Source organism: Oryx dammah, unplaced genomic scaffold (genome assembly GCF_014754425.2).
Source record: "Oryx dammah isolate SB20612 unplaced genomic scaffold, SCBI_Odam_1.1 HiC_scaffold_18, whole genome shotgun sequence".
NCBI lineage: Eukaryota > Metazoa > Chordata > Mammalia > Artiodactyla > Bovidae > Oryx > Oryx dammah.
In genome coordinates this window covers 46,695,548-46,716,331 of record NW_024070202.1, presented here as the reverse complement: position 1 = coordinate 46,716,331, position 20,784 = coordinate 46,695,548, and the positions used below count along the sequence as shown (strand labels likewise).

Here is a 20,784-nt window from a genome sequence, read left to right as displayed (position 1 = left end):
AACTCTCTGGCAAAAGGCTACTGCTTCTAAGTCACTTCAGTCGTGTTTGATTCTGTGCGACCTCATAGACGGCAGCCCACCAGGCTCCCCCATCCCTGGGATTCTCCAGGCAAGAACACTGGAGCGGGTTGCCATTTCCTTCTCCAATGCATGAAAGTGAAAAGTGAAAGTGAAGTTGCTCAGTCTTGTCCGACTCTTAGCGACCCCATGGACTGCAGCCTACCAGGCTCCTCTGTCCATGGGATTTTCCAGGCAAGAGTACTGGAGTGGGGTACCATCGTCTTCTCCCCTGGCAAAAGGCTAGTAACTATTAAAAGGTGAAACAAAGTCACACAGAAAAACCTCACTCATAACCAGTGAAAAGTATCACAGTGAGATTACCATTTCTCATTTAGTTAAATCAGCAAAAATCCAAGTCTGTCAAAAACTCTCTTGTGAGGTGGGGGAAAATAGGCATGCTTATCCATGACTGGTGGAGATTCAAAATGGAATAGTTCCTACTGGAGGGTAATTTGGTGGTATCAGACAAAATTTTACACATACATTTACCCTTTTACTGAACAATCTCACTTCTGTTTGCAATTACAAGACTGGAAACAACTCAAATGTCCACTCAAAGGGCTGTCTAAAGTATACAACGTGTAAAAGACAGAAGCATCTCGGGTTACAGGAAGAAGTAAGTTAATTTCTACATTATTACTACAAAGTGATCTTCAGAACAAATTTTTAAAACAAAAAACTCCTGTGGCAAAAACTCTATGTGCCATTTTATCTAAGTAAGGAGGGGAATACAAATATACATGTTCATATCTGTACTTCTCTGGTGGCCCAGTGGGTAAAGAATCCACTTACAATGCAACAGACCTGGGTTCGATCCCTGTGTCAGGAAGATCTTCTGGAGAAGGAAATGGCAACCCACTGCAGTATTCTTGCCTGGGAAATCCCATGGACAGAGGAGCCTGGTGGGCTACAGTCCATGAGGTCACAAGAGTTGGACATGACTTAGTGACTAAACCACCACCATGTGCATATCTGTTTCTAATATTATAACAAAAATTGGAAGGAATAATTGATTTTTTTTTAAATTGTTATTTTCAAAGTCAAAGGACCAGGAATGATGGGACTACTTCTTACATAACTAAGCAAGCATATGACTATACAAGTAAGATATAAAAAGTAATTCTTAAAAATAAAATTATTACTCATCCATTTCTCTTAGGAAGTAAACTGATACAACTACTCTGCAAAGAAATTTGACACTTTTTTAAAAGTTATTTTTAATTGGAGGATAACTGTTTTACAATGTTGTGCTGGTTTCTGCTGCATGACAATGTGACAATTTCTGACAAAACTAAACATGCAACTGGGGCTTTGCAAGTGGCTCAGTGGTAAAGAATTCTCCTGCAGTGAAGGAGATGGGGTTCAACCCCTGGGTTGGGAAGATCCCCTGGAGAAGGAAATAGCAATCCACTCCAGGGTTCTTGCCTGGGAAATTGATGGGATACAGTCCAGGGCTGTAAAAGACTTGGACATGACTGAGCAACTAAACAACAATAGCAAACATGCAACTACCAAATGACCAAGCAATTGCACTCTTGGGCAAACAGCAGAGAAAGCAAACCTTAGGCTCATACCCCAAATCTGTACACAAACGTTCATAGCAACTTTATTTGTAATAGCCAAAAAAGTGGAAATGACCCAAATGTCCTTCAGTAGGTGGTTAAACAAACTCTGGTACATATATACCATATAACACTAATCTGAAAAAGGAAAAAAGAAAAAAGAAAAAAAAAACCCCACAAAACACTGATAACATGCCACAAATTAGCTGGTTCTCCAGGGAATTTTGCTCAGTTTAAAAAAAAAAGCCAATCCCAAGAGGTCACATACTGTGTAATTTCATTTCTGTCTTTAAATGACAGAATTACTGGAACAGAATATAGATAGATTAGTGGTTGCCAAGGGTCAAAGATCGGAGTAGAAAGAGGTGGATACATCTAGAAAAGGCAACATGAGGGATCTTTGTGATTGAAATTGTTTGTATCTTGACTATACCAATGTAGTATACTGCCTGTGATATTGTATTAACAGTTTTGCAAGATGTTGCCACTGGGAAAAATTGAATAAAGGATGCAAAGGATCTCTGTATTACTTCACAAATGCATGTGAATCTACATTACTTGAAAAGGTTAACATTTAAAAAATCAAAAATAAAACAACCAAAGCCTGAAGTGTGTAGTGTGTAAACAGTAAAATTCTTTCAAGAGACCTTAAACACAATAAATTAACTATACATCCCTATGAAAAATATCTAAAGATGAAAAAAAAAGTTATAAACTTTTTACATAATCATATCATTGGTACTGTTACTCTGAAACTGTTATATTCTTCTATGTGATTAAGCAGTTGAGAAAATTACGTGATACTCTAATTACACTACTGACTGTGTTGTTGAGAACTAGCATAGAAGGAGACATAGATGGAATATAGAAACAGTAAGATGAAAACCTTGTACAGTTGACCCCTGAACAATGAGAGGGTTAGGGGTGCTAAAATGCAGCGTGTGTGGTTTTATAGTATTTACTACTGAAAAAAATCCTCACATAAATAGGCATGTATAGTTCATATCCATGCTGTTCAAGGGTCAACTGTATCCCTAAATTTAAATTGCAATTATCAATATAAGCTCCTGTATTTTATCTTAAAAATAAACAGACAAAACTTATAGTAGACTAGCTTCATCTACTAAAAAGACATAGGAACACTGAGAAGTCCAGTAGGAAGGAACATTACTAGCTCTCAGATTCTGGTCTTGAAAACCTATTCTGAGCTTGGGGCACAGAAGTATAAGATAAGCCTGAGATATCTTGTCACGCTGATAACTGCAATATGCTGATACCCAATATGTTTAAACCCCTGGCTTAAAATTCTTTTCATTATTCTAAAAACAGATAAACACTACAAATCAACAAGCATTTATCCTGCCATTCCTCAGTAAAATATAAAAGAACTGAACAGTTAATATGGGGAAGTTCTACAGAAACAGTCCAGCTAATAAGTGATAAACAACAGAATTAACACGTCACTTAATTTGCAACCCCTAATAAATTAATAATCTTAAAAATGACTATCAATGGGTCTCATTCATATATTATGTGTCACCTGATAGAATACAGTCTATGTCTTACCCCCCAGAAAGGAGGGGGATCTAAATCTAATCACACACTATTTACAGAAATATATATAGAGAGAAAACTGTGAAATCATGCAAATGGAATTGGTAAACTCACCAGGATAAACGATTCATTCCCTTAAAAAGAAACAAACTGCAAAGGAGATTGAGGTTGGTGGGGTAAAGAGTATAGGTTTAGATTACTAGAGACTTAAAAGAGATGTATATCAACCAATCAATACTTTAAGAAAGGCTGGGGGCTTCCCTGAAGCTTCCCTGAGGGCTCAGCGGCTAAAGAATCTGCCTGCAACGCAGTAGAAACAGAAGACTCAGGTTCAATTCCTGGGTTGGGAAGACGCCCTGGAGAAAGAAATGGCAACCCACTCCAGTATCCTTGCCTGTAGAGTCCCATGGACAGAGGAGACTGGTGGACTACAGTTCAATGGGTCACAAAGAGTCAGACACAACTAAGCACGAGCATGAACAGGGGCTTCCCTAGTGGTCCAGTGGTAAAGAATCCACCTGCTAAGGCAGAGGACACAGGTTCGGTCTCTGATCCGGGAAGAGCCTACAAGCTGCAGAGCAACTAAGCCCATGTGCCACAACTATTCAGCCTGTGTTCCAGAGTCCGCGCCGCAGCTACTGAGCTTATGTGTCACGACTACTGAAGCTCCAATGCCCTAGAGCCTGTGCTCCCAACAAAAGAAGCCTCCATACCGCAACTAAAGAGTAGCCTCTGCTCACAACTAGAGAAAAGCCTATGCAGCAATGAAGACCCAGCATCGCCAAAAACAAAGAAATAAATAAGTTAGGTTTAAAAATAAAAAGTGGTTAAATGTAGCAGATTTTGTTTCAATAATCCTTTTGTGATTACAGATTTTTATTAAGAATTCTTTTATCGATACATATTGATATATATAAACAGAAATATATATATACTTAAATATATATATGGATACATATGAATGGAATAATATAGTTGAGATTTGCATTAAAATACATGAAGGAGAAAAATTCATAGCAGTGTAAATGAAAAGATTATTGAGAATTGTTGAAGCAGGGTGGTAGAAACATGTGGGTTCATTATACCAGTACTTTTATATAGGTTTGAAATGTCCATTTAAAAACATTTTTTTTAAACACAGAAAAAGAAACGGGAAGAAAACACATTATTGCCAACAGGAGGAATAATAGTATAAGCCCTACAAAACTGTGTATTAGAAGGGAAGGCCCTTGTAATAACTTTTTAACATAATGTGCAGTCCACTGAAAAAAGATGTCACTTAGAAAATGCACTAGGATTTTATGCATTATTAAAAACCCTAGATAGAAAATAAACCATGACACATTATCAATGGAAAGATTCTTCCTGATTTTAGAGATGTCAGAATGAAAACAAACAAAACCCCAAACCATAAAAATGAAGCCCATATTAACACAGTATCCATTAATTGTTTAATCTAGAACTCGTACATAAACTTCTAGTAACTAAAGATTACCTTGGTAAAATTACTGGCAGTTTTACTGCATGAACAACTTACCTAGGCTGACAACGTTCACAAAGATATGTATCAGGAATATGCTGCCTGTCAATCCCCATGCAGTCAATATGTTGCCAAACACTTTAAAAAGAAAGGAAAAAAAAAAAAGCAGAACATACAAAATATTATTAAAATCATAGTTAATTAAGATTTGATATTCTATTTAACTATCACTTAATAAGTGCCTATTTTGAGTTTAGCAGTATAAAAGGTAATGTGAAGAATTCATAGAAATATGTCCTCAGGAAAATAAAACTTTGAGATGCAAAAGTAAGAGGACAAATGTAGGATATCATATACATGATACAAATTTCTAAAGCAAATATAATATTAAAATGTAAAAGGTACATATTTTATTACAAATCACAAGCTGCAGATGTCCACACTATTTGGAATTAATGGGAAAAGCATCCTGGAGAATAATGGGACTTGAAGAGAACCTCACATGGGAAATTACGAAGAAAGAAATGTCACATAGCAACATTTTCTCAAGTAGATGGATATAGAGAGCAACAGTCAGAAGGCAGTTAATGTATTTGAAGAATGTTCGTTTTGAGAAACAGAGTGGAATAAAATTCAATTAGTAAAGCATATTTACAGTACATAGAACCTGGAATATCAAAGTGTGTGTAGCACTCCTTTAACTGGCAACAGGTAACAACTAGAGGTTGTTTTGATGGTATACAGTATTCAAAAAAAATTTAAAAACTGAAAGTATAAAAATCAACAAAGAGGCTTTTCCAACATTCCAGATCTAAGTTAAAGAACTGAAAGAACTAGAATGATGGCAGAGAAGATGAAGTTAAAGAATCCAAGAGTCATTCCATGAAGATAAGAGACTAAATTTATTATGAACTCTATTTTTAAGAGTAATACATGGAGCAGCTTGAGGCAAACTTCTCAAGTTTGAGGCTATTTTATGGCCAAAACTTTAATTGGTCTATAGCTGATATATATGCTTGTTTCTAAAAAATAATCTTATTCTTTATATAATAATGAGCTACTTTTAATATATATAATTTATATATAAAAGCTACTAAGTTAACTGCTATGATCTTGCTCTTTCTTAGCTGAGGATGCTGGGACAAGAATTGGTAGAATGTAAAGATAATTGTCTATATATCAAAGATGATGGGGGGAAAAGTTTAAAAGAAAAGCAAAGCACTTGACGAGAGTTAGAATAACAAATTATGTTAAATTTGGGGGGTAAGTAATAGTGTCATGGAGACAATAGAAGAAATAAAACTAGGAAATGAATAAATATCAGAGCTCTAGTTGGCAAATTTGAAAGAGAGTATGGGCAGCAGGTACATGAAAACACATAGAGCCAATGTAAAGCAAGAATAGAGGAAAAAGATTAAGCCTGGCAGTATATATTATACTCCAGGTTAAGCAGTGGAAAAGTAGAATAACAAAAAATTCATAACAAATAGACCAGTTGCTAAAAAGCAAATACCTTGAATAATCCAAAATATGTGAACTGGTCCTTCGAGAATTTGTAGTTAGGTATAAATGCTAAAGAACTATTTCACTATTTTTGAATAGATATAATTCTATATTATATATAGATCACTGTAATTAATCAAAAGTTTAGATTATGCATTAGAATAAAAATACTGTCAAATGTTATATAATTTATTACATAAGACAAAAATCAGCTATGAGATATTTTATATGATTGGTTAAAATATGAATTGAGAGTTGCTACTAAGTAATTAAAAAATAATGAGGAAAACAAGTTACCAGTGAAGTTATTTTCTTCGGTTTTAAATTTACCTCCTGAATAAACTTACTGAGGTAAGTGGTAATAGTATGCTTATGGTAATAGTATGTACCATAAGTTTAGTTGTTAATTTGAAAAAGTGTCACAATATAGTTTTATTATTAAAATTAACTCAGAGTATTAATATTAGAACTTTCCATAAAAATAACATCAAATTTCACATTTCACTTAAGACTAATTTTCCCCATTTTTGGCAAAGGTAAATCACCTTTCTGAAATATAACCCTAACTGCATGTTTGTATCAATTACATCTCACTCCTAATCACCTAACTTAACAGATGGGAACAGGATTACAAATAATGCAAAGTAATTTATATTTGGCTCAACAAACCCAAATATTATACTCACATTCAAATATGAATACTATTTCAAATAAAATAATGAAGCTATGTCTTAAGGACCAGATCCAGGATATTCTGAAAACTATCGAACTTTCTTACCCTCTACAGTGCTTAAATACTGCTTAAATACTCTCTGCTTCCCAGCCTATGCAGGGGATGGACTCAGTAACTTTCAGGTTGAAACCCTACTGTTCCCTCTCCATCCTCCCCAACTCCCTCCCACCAGAAAAAAAATAAAGAAAGAAAACAAAACCCCACTTTCTGTCCCAATCACACCTTCTCTAGGGGAGGAGGCCTTTCTTGGTGGTTGAACCAGGGTTGGGGGAGGGGAGACTGTGGTTCTGGTTCAAGGAGACTCCAGAGTGCTGCAAGGGTCAAGTCAAAAGGAGGTGAGAGAGTCAGGTCAAACAAACATCAATCAAATGTATAATTCCCCCAAACTGGAAAATCACAGTTGACTATACAGCACAAATAATTCCAAAGGAAATACACAGGACTCAATTCTCCTCTCATTTGTATCTTGTCTACTTTATGTAGTGTATTACTATTGAATGAGTGAAAAGAGAGGTGTGATTCTGTATAAATAAAAGTTTAGAACTGATTGCCTATTACTCAATTAACAACGAGGATTTCCAAAAAACTCTTAAGATAGTTTTTTTTTTCTTTCTTTCTTTCCCATAGGGGCTCTTTCTAGGAGAAAAACAGTTTGCAATGATAGTAGCAGAAGGATCACTTTAAAAATTCATTTATCAGTTCCTTTCAAAGCGAGTTTAATTATTTTTTCCAACATTAACAATCACAAACATTAGGAGCATTCAAGAAAACAAGCAAATAGCATGAAATATTTTACCTGCATTTGTCACAACAGATCATGTATCCATCATCATGTGTAAAACCACATATGCACCTGGTTACATCAGTACCATAACTTCCATCCTCAGATGTGCTGATTGTAGTAGCACTGGAAGTTTCATCAAAATTAGGAGTGGTAAAGATGCCTACTTCATTTTTGCTAATAAGAACTGATGGAGGAGGGGAAGCTGGAGGTGTTGGAGGAGGACGAGCACCATAATTATGGTCCTGGATAATTAAACACAAACACTGCACAATGTAATTTCAATAACAGTATGATCTAAACAACTTAAATAAAATTCAGTCCTTAACCTGAGTTTTGAGAGAGATGAAATTGGCCCATTTCTTCCTTAATACCTTTAAAATAATGACTTGCTGAAACTAAATTTTAAACCACAGTAATAAATGAAAATATCTACGTACAACCTTGGTCACCTTCACAATACAAGATGTGAGAATAGTGATGGTTAAAAAAAGCAAACACAAAACCCTTAGGAAAATAGAGGCTAAAGAATAACAAAAGCAATTACAGAAGACATATTGTAACTAGACAGTATACAATAGGAATTTTTTAAGTTTGGGTATTTTTCATTCTGGTCCAAGTGTTAAAAATGTCTGATAATGGTAACTCGATAATACCACACATGTGTTCAGTTCTGCAGCTGTTTCAGTCTGTACTCTGCCTCTTACTAGCTATGCAACACTCAATAAGTTAGCTTAGATAAGCTTTCATTTTCTCAGCTATGAAATGGGGATGAAAATTATACCTATGAGGTTGTTTCTGAAAATTAAATAATATATGTAAAAATGCTCAGCACAGAGCTTGACATATAAGAGCTACATCAGTGGTAACTATATAATTTATCATATAAATTACTATATAATTTAAAATCAACAGTAGATAGTATAATTCTACCTACAATCTTTTTATAGAGAAGGTAAAGAATTATAACACTAAACTAGTAAAAGCATAAAAAGCAAAATAATAATACTATAAAAACTTCTAAGGAATTCCTCTTATAGAATTTTAATCCCTCGAATAAATATAATTAGATCAATGACAAATTAAACTACAAATTATATACCTAATTGTTTAGATAGTATAAAAAGTCTGCATTTTAAATATTCAGTTTTAGGCATAACACCACACACATCAACTTTCAACCTTTAAATATAAAAAATACAAATTTATATACAGATATTAAAAAACCTTCCAGAGAAATGTTTGACACTTACCGCATAGGGCAAACCAATGTAACTGTGTGAATGATGCGAGCTGCTGGTATATAACTGGTGGGGATAACTGTTGGATTTCTCAACTACCACAGGGCTAGCTTCTACGGATTCTGGTCTGGAAGGAAAAAACATTGCATGAAAGAGAATTCCACTGATTCTTTTTTTTCCTTTTCATCTATTTAAAATTATAACAGTTACTATATTGGCTATACAAATAAAATGTCTTTAAAATGTCTAAAACATAGACACCCTGCAGATATGACATACCCTATCTAGAGTCCATGTTATAAAAAAACTTTTAATTAAGTACAATAAATGTCCCATCTTCAAACTCTGATACAGTCTCCCTATCACTGAAAAAATTACTAGACATTAAAAATTACTTAATGTACTCAGTGGCAGTGGGGACACTATGCACAGGGGTGGACAAAAGTGGTAGAAATAATTTAAACAAGACTACAGACATACTGAATCCATATGGATAAACCCCAATTTGAATGTGAAGTATACATTTCAATGTTCAAAGCTTCAGGTACGTGTTACTATGTCAAGATATAACAAAGTCTTGGAACTATCAGAAAAGCTAAGGAAAGGAAACCTTACAATGAACCAAGACTTGCTTATGAAAAAAAATACAACCAGTAGCTGTGGTAGTGTCAGATGAGCAGTTCTGGCCTGATAATGACTAAATGATGATGAGCTGACCAACCACTGACAGAAACAACTCACCTGCTATGGCTGACTTCTAAGTTCCCTGGTCTAGCATTTTGTGTACATCACCTGCCCAGATTCTTCACTTGTATCAATCCTCCTGGAGCCCTCGTCTGACAGTTCCTATTGATCAATGTGACAGTGAACCTACTTCTGAGGGCAACTCACACTGAAATTAATTTCTCCCTTGCACAAACACAACATGACTTATTTCCATGCCTTTATTCTTACCAAGCCACTGTTTGAGATGATTTTTTCAAAACCTTTATCAAACCTCTTAATCAAAACCTTTCCTTAGAATTTAATACTATTTGAATTCTTCATGGTTTAAGGCTGCTTAACGCAGTTACAATCTAACTGGTCAAATTTCTATTGTCAACTACTTCTCTCCTCAACTCATCCCTTAAGCAAATTCTCAATTTCGCTCTATTACTTGGGATCCAGTATGCTACAATCAGGAGAGAGAGGAGACACAAACTAAGGTCAAGTGGTTCTGAAGGAGATTATAAAAGAAGAGTCTCCAAAATGTTCTGAATCTTTAGAAAACCAGTGCTCACCTAATAGCTATGCTGTGATGTTAAAAACTGACTTGTTTAATCTTTAAAAGAGAAATGTTTAATTCCAAAATTAATTTATGTTTATTGTACAAACTTTAAAAGAGACGTAACAAGAAAGTGAAAGATCGTGTCTTCATCCAAACCTGATAGACCCATGTTAAGATGCCACGTATCCTCCTCTATATTTGTCTCTCCATAAATACATCTCACATTTTTTAAAAAATGAGAATATACAATATGTATTCACAATTTGGTGCTTCCCTGATGGCTTGTGTGTGTGCTCAGTTGCTTCAGTCGTGTCCAACTGTCTGTGACCCTGTGGACTGTAGCCTGCCAGGCTCCTCTGCCCGTGGGATTCTTCAGGCAAGAAGACTGGAGCAGGTTGCCATGCCCTCCCCTCCAGGGGATCTTCCATACCCAGGGATTGAACTCACATTTCTTAAGTCTCCTACATTAGCAGGCAGGTTCTTTATGGCTAGCATCACCTCGGAAGAATTCACCTGCCAATGCAGGAGACCCGGGTTTTATCCTTGGGTGAAGAAGATCCCCTGGAGAAGGAAGTGGCAACCCACTCCAGTATTCTTGCCTGGAGAACTCCATGGACAGAGGAGCCTGGCCAACTACAGTCCATGGGGTCCCAAAGAGTCAGGCACAACTTAGTGATTAAGTAACAACAAATTCACAATTTGCTTTTGCAGCCTTCCAATGTTAACACATAGTGCTGTCTTGTTTTTTATAATAACTGCTTATTTCATTATATGAATGTACCATAGTTTATTTAATAAATTCCGTACTGGATGTTTAAATTGTTCCTGTTCTTCAGTGTTAAAGATATCATTGCAATTGTACACTGTTCTATATATCATTTCCTATTTACATAATGGTATTTCTACAACATGGATTCCTTGAGGCAGACATTCTGAACAAAAGGATAAAATTCACATAAAATGAACAAATAAACTGCTTTGATTAAAATATTGATTCCTTTCTAATTCTTTTTAAAATACACAGCAGGAAGACTCCCCTGGTGGTCCACTGGTTAAGAATCCACCTGGCAATACAGAGGATACCAGTTTGATATTTGATCAGAGAACTAAGATCCTACAGAGCAACTAAACCTGACTGCCTCAACTACTGAACTCATGTGCTCTGGGCCCATGCAACACAACTAGAGAATCTGTGTGCCACAGTGAAAGATCCAATGCAGCCAAGTAAGTAAATAAATAAATATTTTTTAAAATACATAGAGGGAAGAAGTAGAGTTTTAGCAATTCCTGATTATTAGAGCAACATGTAAGAATTATGGCCATTATAGAAAGAATCACTTTTAGAGATTTAGAGTGTGGCAAGAAATTTCTATTTTGGAGTAGATAATGGGTGGGAATTAAACAAGACTTTCAGCCCAAATATAGATAAATTCAAGCATGTAAACAAGCCACAAATCCTTTGCATAACCTCATGATTCAAATTAAAGCTATACAGTACTATTCACAATTGCCAAGACATGGAAACAACCTATATGTCCATTGACAGATGAAAGGATAAAGAAGATGTGGCACATATTATACAATGGAATACAACTCAGCCATAAAAAAAATGAAATAAACTATTTGCAACAACATGGATGTAACTAGAGATTATCATACTAAGTGAAATAAGTCAGACATAGAAAGACAAATAATGTATGGTGTCATTTATATGTGGAATTTAAAATATAGCACAAATGAACCTATCTATAAAACAGAAGCAGACTCACAGACATAGACAACAGACTGTGGTTGTCAGACAGGGAGGGAAAGAGAGAGGGACAGACTGCAAGTTTGAGGTTAGTAGATGCAAAGTACTATATTTAACATGGATAAATAACAACGTCCTCCTCTACAGCACCTAGAACTATATCCAATCTCCTGGGATAAACCATAATGGAGAAGAACACAAAAATGAATGCATATGTGTATAACTAAGCCACTTTGCAGAAAATACAGCAACACTGAACATTAGAAAATAGCACAACACTGTAAAAAATTAAAGCTCTAAGTGCTGAAAAGCTGGCAATGCAAGAAGGCAGAAACATCTTCATTTCTGCAGAAACATCTTCATTTCTACGTTGATACTTACTAAAAGTAATTTTTAAAAGGTAACAATTTAAAAAGAAATGGGCTGACACAGTTTAAGGATTTTCCTGAACTGTAAGATAGTATTTAACAGAAAACAAAACAAAAAACAGGGCACCAGACATTCTTAGAAATGTTCTTTAAAAAGTCCCATGGTGCTAAATATCCTCAAAGCACACAGTAAATCTGAAAACAACTTTGTGACAAATACCAAGTCAAATATCCTTTAGATCCAGTAACCCCGTTATTGGAAATTTATTCTAATAAAATTAATTTCCACTAAGTAATTACTCACAGAATTGAGGTGTTCTTTGTAATACTATTTCTAAAACCAGGTATTCAAGTAGTAATTATTTAAATGTCTAACCAGTAGCAAATGCTTAATTAAATTTGAACAAACCTACTATATTTACACATGGACAATGCACAGCAAGAACTCACAGTAACAAAAATTACTACATTATGGTTATGGGAGCTTTCTCAAAATCTCCTGGAACATTAACACAAAGCTTTAATAATTTTTTTATACTGCATGGCTAAAGAGAAAATATACAAAAAATACAAGTTTTTGTGTAAATAGTTGTTACAGAGTTTTGCCAAGAGAACACACTGATCATAGCAATACCCTCTTCCAACAAAACAAGAGACGATTCTACACAAGGACATCACAGGTCGTCAATACTGAAATCAGATTGATTACATTCATTGCAGCTGAAGATGGAGAAGTTCTATACAGTCAGCAAAAACAAGACGTGAGCTGACTGTGGCTCAGATCATGAACCCCTTATTGGAAAATTCAGACTTAAATAGAAGAAAGTAGGGAAAACCACTAGGCCATTCAAATATGACCTAAATCAAATCCCTTACAATTACACAGTTGAAGGAACAAATAGATTCAAGGGATTACATCTGACAGTGCCTGAAGAACTGTGGATGGAGGTTTGTAACATGGTACAGAAGACAGTGATCAAAACTATCAAGAAAAATAAATGCAAAAAGGCAAAGTGGTTGTCTGAGGCCGCCTTACAAATAGCTTAGAAAAGAAGAGAAGGGACTTCCCTGGTGGTCCAATGGCTAAGATTCTGTGCTACCAATGCAGGGGACTCAGGTTCAATCCCTGGTCAGGGAACTAGATCCCACACATCTCAACTAAGACCCATGCAGCCAAATAAATAAATATTTAAAAAAAAAAAAAAAAAGAAGAGAAGAGAAGCAAAAGGCAGAGGAGAGAAGGAAAGATATACCCATTTGAATGCAGAGTTCCATAGAATAGCAAGGAGAGATAAGAAAGCCTCCCTCAGTGATCAATGCAAAGGAACAGAAAAACAACAGAATGGGAAAGACTAGAGATCACTTGAAAACTAGTTACCAAGGGAACATTTCTTGCAAAGATGGGCACAATAACAAGGACAGAAATGGTACAGACTTAACGGTAACAGAAGATATTAAGAAGAGGTGACAAGAATACACAGAAGAACTATACAAAAGCAATCTTAACAACCCAGATAACCGTGATGGTGTCACTACCCACCCAGAGCCAGACATCATGGAGTGTGAAATCGAGCGGGCTTTAGGAAGCAACACGAACAAAGCTAGGAGAGGTGATGGAATTCCAGCTGAGCTTTTCAAATCCTAAAAGATGATGCTGTGAAAGTGCTGCACTCAATATGCCAGCAAATTTGGAAAACCCAGCAGTGGCCATAGGACTGGAAAAGGTCAGTTTTCATTCCAGTCCCAAAGAAGGGCAATGTTCAAACTACCACACGATTTGCACTCATTTCACATGCTAGCAAAGTAATGCTCAAAATTCTCCAAGCTAGGCTTCAACAGTATGTGAACCGAGAACTTCCAGATGTCCAAGCTGGATTTAGAAAAGGCAGAGGAAACAGAGATCAAATTGCCAACATCTGCTGAATCATAGAAAAAGCAAGAGAATTTCAGAAAAACATATACTTCTGCTTCACTGAGTATGCTTTATAAAGCCTCTGACTGTGTGGAACACAACAAACTGTGGGAAATTCTTAAAGATGGGAATACCAGACCATCTCACCTGCCTCCTGAGATACTTGTATGCAGATCAAGAAGCAACAGTTAGAACCGGACATGGAACAACAGACTGGTTCCAAATTGGGAAAGGAGTACGTCAATGCTGTATAGTGTCACCCTGCTTATTTAACTTATACGCAGAGTATATCATGCGAAATGCCTGGTTGGATGACTCACAAGCTGGAATGAAGATTGCTGGAAGAAACATCAATAACCTCAGATATGTAGATGACACCACCCTTATAGCAGAAAGCAAGGAGGAACTAAAGAGCCTCTTGATGAAGGTCAAAGAAGAGAGTGAAAAGGCTGGCTTAAAACCGAACATTCAAAAAATGAAGATCATAGCATCCGGTCCCATCACTTCTGGTAAACAGATGGGGAAACAATGGAAAACAGTGACAGACTTTATTTTCTTGGGCTCCAAAATCACTGCAGATGGTGACAACAGCCATGGAATTAAAAGACATTTAAAAAGTTGTTTAATGCTAATGTCTTTGCTGACAAAGGTCTGTATAATCAAAGCTATGGTTTTCCCAGTAGTTGTGTGTGCATGTGAGAGTTGGACCATAAGGAAGGCTGAGTGCTGAAGAATTTATGCTTTTGAACTGTGGTGTCGGAGAAGGCTTTTGAGAGTCCCTTGGACTGCAAGGAGATCAAACCAGTCAATTATAAAAGAAATCAATCCTGAATATTCATTGGAAGGCCTGATGCTGAAGTTCCAATACTTTGGCCACCTGATGTGAAGAGCAGACTCATTAAAAAATTGACTCTGATGCTGGGAAAGATTGAAGGCAGGAAGAGAAGAGGACAAGATGGTTGGATGGGATCACTGACTCTATGGACAGGAGTCTGAGTAAGTTCTGGGAGATGGTGAAGGACAGGGGAGCCTGGCATACTACACAGTCCATGGTGTTGCCAAGAGTCAGACATGACTGAGTGACTAAACAACAATTTCTAGTTGTTACATGATATCCTGAACTTCGTTGAGTCAACTTTTCCATTTAAGACTGTTCAGAATTCTGAAAGAAACTTTTTATTTGACTATTTAGCCACACAAAGCTTGAGTCATCTTCAAGGGCTTGTTTTTGATTTATAGCACATTACTAAAGAGCTTCCAAAAAGAGAGCTTTACACAGACTCTAGAGTTGAGAAAATAAAATTTTATTTTAAACTCCTACTCTTAACTGTGAGATTTGGGAACTTAATATTCATTGGTTTAAGATAATAAGATTTAAATTTCCTAGTTAAAATCACTTAAAAAAATACCATCACTTGTTAAAATTTTCATACTGAAGAACTTTATACCCCTCCTCCTTTTGTATTCTGTCCCAAGGTCTTCTATCATGGTCAGTACTCACTCACTCAAATAATTCAGCGAATTTCAATCTGTCTTGTTGCTGTTTTAATTCTGCTAGTTTCCAGCTGCCTGAATTAGGCACTAACCAGAACTGTTAAACAATAACGAATCTGCCTGCAACGTGGGAGAACTGGGTTCCATCCCTGGGTCAGGAAGATCCCCTGGAGAAGGCATGGCAACCCACTCCAGTATTCTTGGCTGGAGAATCCCATGGACAGAGGAGCCTGGTAGGCTACAGTTCATGGGGTTGCAAAGAGTTGGACATGACTGAGTGACTAACACTTTCACTTGAAATAGGCACTAACTGGAACTGTTATTTTAAAGAACTATACCATTCAACTTACTGAAATCACTTTTTTTTTTTTTTTTTTACATATAGGGACATTTTGTTCAATTCTATAGTCCTTTATATCTGTCTACCATGAAGAGGCTATAAAAATTTTTAGCCTTAGTTCTACCTCTCCTACACAAATGAAATAGAATTAACTAAGATAACGAGCATTCAACAATCATTTGTATGTAGTAAGTTTCAGGGTTCACAAAGAGACCTTCAAGCCTTATGATTCTTATTTCCAAACTTGTTCATCCTCTCAAACAGACACATTGTTCTCATATCTCTTACCTTCTCCAGGTCCAATCACCTGGTAACCTTTACTATCTATCTCTATTTGCCCATTCTAGACAACTTACATCAGTTCAGTTGCTCAGTCGTGTCCGACTCTTTGCAACATAAGACAACGTACATAAATGGAATCATAAAATATTTATCATTTTATGTCTTTTATTTTACTTAGCATAACGTTTTCAAGTTTCATCCACTTTATACCATGCTTCAGAATTCTATTCTTTTTTATGGCTAATATTCCATTGTATAGATGGGCCACATTTTGATTTGTCCATTCATCTGTTGATGGACACTTGAGATGTTAGAGCTTTTGTCTAACATAGACCTTTTGTCTATTGCAAGTAATGCTATGGATACTGGTATACAAATATCTGTTTTGAGCCTTTGATTTCAATTCTTTTTCTGGGTCATAAGGTAATTCTGTTTAACATTTTGAGAAAGTACCAAACTGTTTCCCATTTTTTTTTAATGCCTTAATCTCCTTTAAAAATTTTTCTTTTCCCTATCTCCTAAATGTTTGTTTTCTAGGTGTCGGTACTTTATAATTGGAGGTTTCATCCACTACTATAGTTTTCACCATTTCCTATGTGTTCACGACTTCCAAATCATCTTTAATCTAATTCTATTTCATTAGCTCCACCCAAATAGCTCTCCATATTACTAGACCTCTTAATTTAGATGTCTCATGACTATAAAGTAGATGTTTGTTGTAGAAAACCCTTTTTCACATCCCAGATTTTGGAATTTAAAATTAAACCAAGGACTTCCCTGGTGGTCCAGTGGCTAAGACTGGGTGCTTCCACTGCAGGGGGCGTGGGTTCAATGCCTGCCTGGGGAACTAAGATCCCATATGCTGTGCAGTGCAGCCAAAAAAAAAAGAATTAAATTAAATTTAGAGCTGGAGCCAACCAACTTTTTCTGTGAAGAACCAGAGAGTAAATATATTCAGGACCTCAAACAATATGGTTTCTATTGCAACTTCTCACCTCTACTGTACCTGGAAAGCCAGAAAATATAATTAAACAAGTGGTCATGACTGAGTCTCAATAAAATCTTACTCACAAAAATCAGGCAGCAGGCTGGGTTTGGCTCAGTGATCCTAGTTTGCTGACTGCTTGTTTAGAGAAAGCAAATTTGGGGAAGGAACTGATTGCAATAGAGTACCATTTGGCTTTAGCAAGTGCTACTAGTGTAATGGTATAATTTTCTTTGAAAATGTAACATCAACTCAACAGGAATTTATTAATTTATTAATAAATAATTATTGAGGGTTTATTATATATCAGCTACTGTTTTAGGTACTGGGAACACAATTCCATATCTAAAATCTAGCATTTACATTCAAATTGTTTTTCTCTTATAAAAATGGAAAAATGCCACTTTGTATTACAACCCTATTCTTCCACTTGCTCTCTGGACTTTATCCCTTCTCACCTTTTCAAGATCTGTACACTTTACTCTTGCTGGCAACTATCCCTTGTGTCTCACATCTTCAATCTACCTCTATATTAGATCACTGCTGTCTTAGTTATTATTCCATTGAAAACTCCTGCCCCCTTTCATTTGTCATTTCTCTGTTCCTCTTTTTAGAAAACTCCTTGAAAGAGTTGTTCGTGGTCAACATCAGGCTGCACAAGACCACAATAACTATTCATATTGTCAAACTAATTGGTAATTGTAGTTTATATAGACTTTTCAGCATGTGATGTAAATGTTCCCTTCCCCAAAAGATTTAACTTTGCTAGCTTTCCAGATACCACACTTAACTGGCCACTCTTTCTCATTTTTGCTTGATTTTCTTTTCTGCCCATAAACGTTTTCTCTTTTCCCCCAGCTAATCTTCTTAACAACTCTCCATCCAGTTGCTTAATCCAAAACCATAAAGTATCATTCTTGATTATTCATTTGCCCTCGCCCACCACATCTAATTCTTTGATCAATTCTGGCTCTTCTTCCAATATACATTTACAATCAGTACACTTCTCTCCCTAGTCCAAGTCTTTGTCATCTCTTGCCTGGACATTGCAGTAACACTATGAATGTACTGAATCCTGCTGAATTGTACAGTTAAAACTAGTTAAAACAGTAAACTTTATGTTATGTATATTTTACTATAATTTGTTAAAAGAAAGAAAGAAAACCACAAAAGGCTGGTTTCACTAAAGCCAAAGGTACAGAGAATCAAAAGTAATAAATCCTCCTGAGACAACAAACAATATGAGGCCTGAAAACTATGCATTAGCTTCAACATGCCAGTAGCAGGGTCAAAGTAAAAGTCAATTTGTATGGAGCAGTTGGAAGAAGAGTGAAGGACGCAAGCATTCAAGCATCTGAATAGACTGACAATTGAGACAGTGCCCAAGGAACCAAAAGAATGACAAGCGGAGATAATACTGATACAGGGTCAAGATTTAATCTGAAATAGCCACTCTCAGAACCTACCTCTGACCCTGTGAGTTGATACTGGGTTTTAGAAAAGGTAAAATGCTGTTGCTAAGACTCATTTAGTGGAGCAGGTAGAGCAAAGATGTAGTGGGGATGCTTTGCAAATGGCTTCAAGGGAGTGGTAGAATATGGATTTCTTTCCCTCAGATTGGAAGTACTTTTGTTCTGGCCTAGAATTAGTGGTAATAGATCTGCTTCTGCTGAGTCTACACAGGTGTAATGTGGAGGGCAATTCTTGGATTCCCAGACAATGCTATCATGAAGCAAGGGGTGGAGAAGCAGTCGCTGGGTTCTGCTTGTTGTGACATTGAGTATAGTAGGACAGAACTATTCAGGGAAACAGTACCTGCTGCTCCAAAGTGATATTCAGGAACTGTTCTAGAAGGTATTTTAAATATCACATTGTTCAACCTCCAGTATTACACACCAGGAGATGACTGATCTAAGTGCCACAAACTGATTATCATTAAGTCACTGTGTATCCATGAGACATGAAACATAAGCTCTCTGGATTTCAGATTCCACATTTACAAAATCAAGTCTTAATTTTAAGTCACATGGCATTATAATAACAAAGCAAATACTAAAGCCTAGATCTCTTAGGTTGGTCTAGTACTATTTCTGTCAAACTGTATTATCCCCACTTCCTGTGAGATTTATCAGAGTGCTATCTTGTCTATGGATTAATGACCTAATGATGTAAACAGCTTTACCTCATTTCTTTATTACAAAATGGTACCATGCATTATTTTATTAGAGTTACATAAAGCCTGATTTCTGGTAACTCTAAATCTATACCACTTTAACTGTCATTATTTCATAAACTTTACAAATATGGAGAATAAATTTGGGCATTAAAATTTAAATTATTTATGTAACATTTCCATTCTTAAAAATGAAAAAGGTTATTTTCAAATGTGCCATAGTCCTAAATTATTGTTGAAAACTCAGAAAGCAGAACAACTACCATTTTGTTTGCAGTAATCTACCTGATGTTGCCACATTTTCCTGGAACCACTTTACAAATTTAAAATTGTATTTGTTTATACCAAAATATCCTTATTCTTTAAAAAGCCATCATAAATTATCATTCATTATATATTTTAGTGTAGACATTTAAGCAGTCAGGTGAATTGAAGATCTAAACAGAGAGAAATGCCAATCAAAATCAAGAGAGGAATTTAGAGAAAAAGAATAGGCTAGAATGATTGATTAAATAAGCTCTGATTCCTCTTGAAACTAGACTTTTATGATTTCCTTCTTCCTCATCAAAATTTTAATTTCTTCCTTATATAAACCTTCAAACAGTTGCATTTTAATGAGAAGTTTATATGAGTATTTTAAGTGAAACCTCTAGTTTTTCTTTCAAGGTTAAAACATTCAATAACAGACACTTGGGTATCAGTAATTACACATGGATAGAACATGAATATAAAAGATATCCATGAGTTCTCACTATGTTCCTTCAGATTTGTGATAAAAACATTTCTATCATTCTTGTTACACCTAACACTTTTTAAAGATATATTAAAATTAAATACATTACAATGGCATACAAGAAAAATTTTTAAATAGAGAGATTTGGTGTTTAATAAAAACTTAGCTCTTTTGATCTATGTGGTAAATGGATCTGGAGCCAAGCAGCTCTGGAACTGACTCTTCATTTTTTATTAACTAACTATGTGGCCTTAGGGAAGTCTCTTAATCTCCTGGAGGTACATTTCTTTTGTAAAATGGGAATAATAGCTGCTTACACACTATGTAACAGACAAGAAAAAAAATTAGAGAAAAACTTTATTATTAAGTGTAAAGCAAATGAGAAATTTCAACAGTTCTAAACAATGCTAAGAACAGTATTTCAAAACATTCTTTTTAGTATTAAAACAAATCACATTTAAAAAGAAATCATGAATAGAAACATTAAATACTAGTGGAACACAAGTAAAAAGCTACTGAAAACATTTCATTATACATTAAACATTTTAGTATCTTTAATTACATAA

At 35.5% G+C, this 20,784-nt stretch overlaps 1 protein-coding gene and 1 long non-coding RNA gene across 6 annotated transcripts in view; one reads left to right on the top strand and one right to left on the bottom strand.

Annotated features, from left to right (window-relative positions):
- Positions 1 to 20,784, bottom strand: part of KMT2E (lysine methyltransferase 2E (inactive)) — a 94,139-nt gene that overhangs the window by 45,283 nt on the left and 28,072 nt on the right. For 4 of the 5 annotated variants that reach the window (XM_040260787.1, XM_040260790.1, XM_040260788.1 and 1 more), the window contains 3 exons: positions 8,927 to 9,041; positions 7,689 to 7,918; positions 4,714 to 4,794 (listed from right to left, as the gene is read on the bottom strand). In XM_040260787.1, coding sequence (XP_040116721.1) covers positions 4,714 to 4,794; positions 7,689 to 7,918; positions 8,927 to 9,041 — 426 coding nt within the window. Of the gene's footprint in view, positions 1 to 4,713; positions 4,795 to 7,114; positions 7,204 to 7,688; positions 7,919 to 8,926; positions 9,042 to 20,784 lie in introns of all 5 variants that reach the window. The other variant, XM_040260791.1, reaches the window with a different exon arrangement.
- LOC120878172 lies at positions 1,954 to 12,075 on the top strand. The gene is made up of 3 exons (XR_005724481.1): positions 1,954 to 1,964; positions 6,005 to 6,007; positions 11,984 to 12,075. It is a non-coding gene; the product is annotated as an uncharacterized LOC120878172 (long non-coding RNA).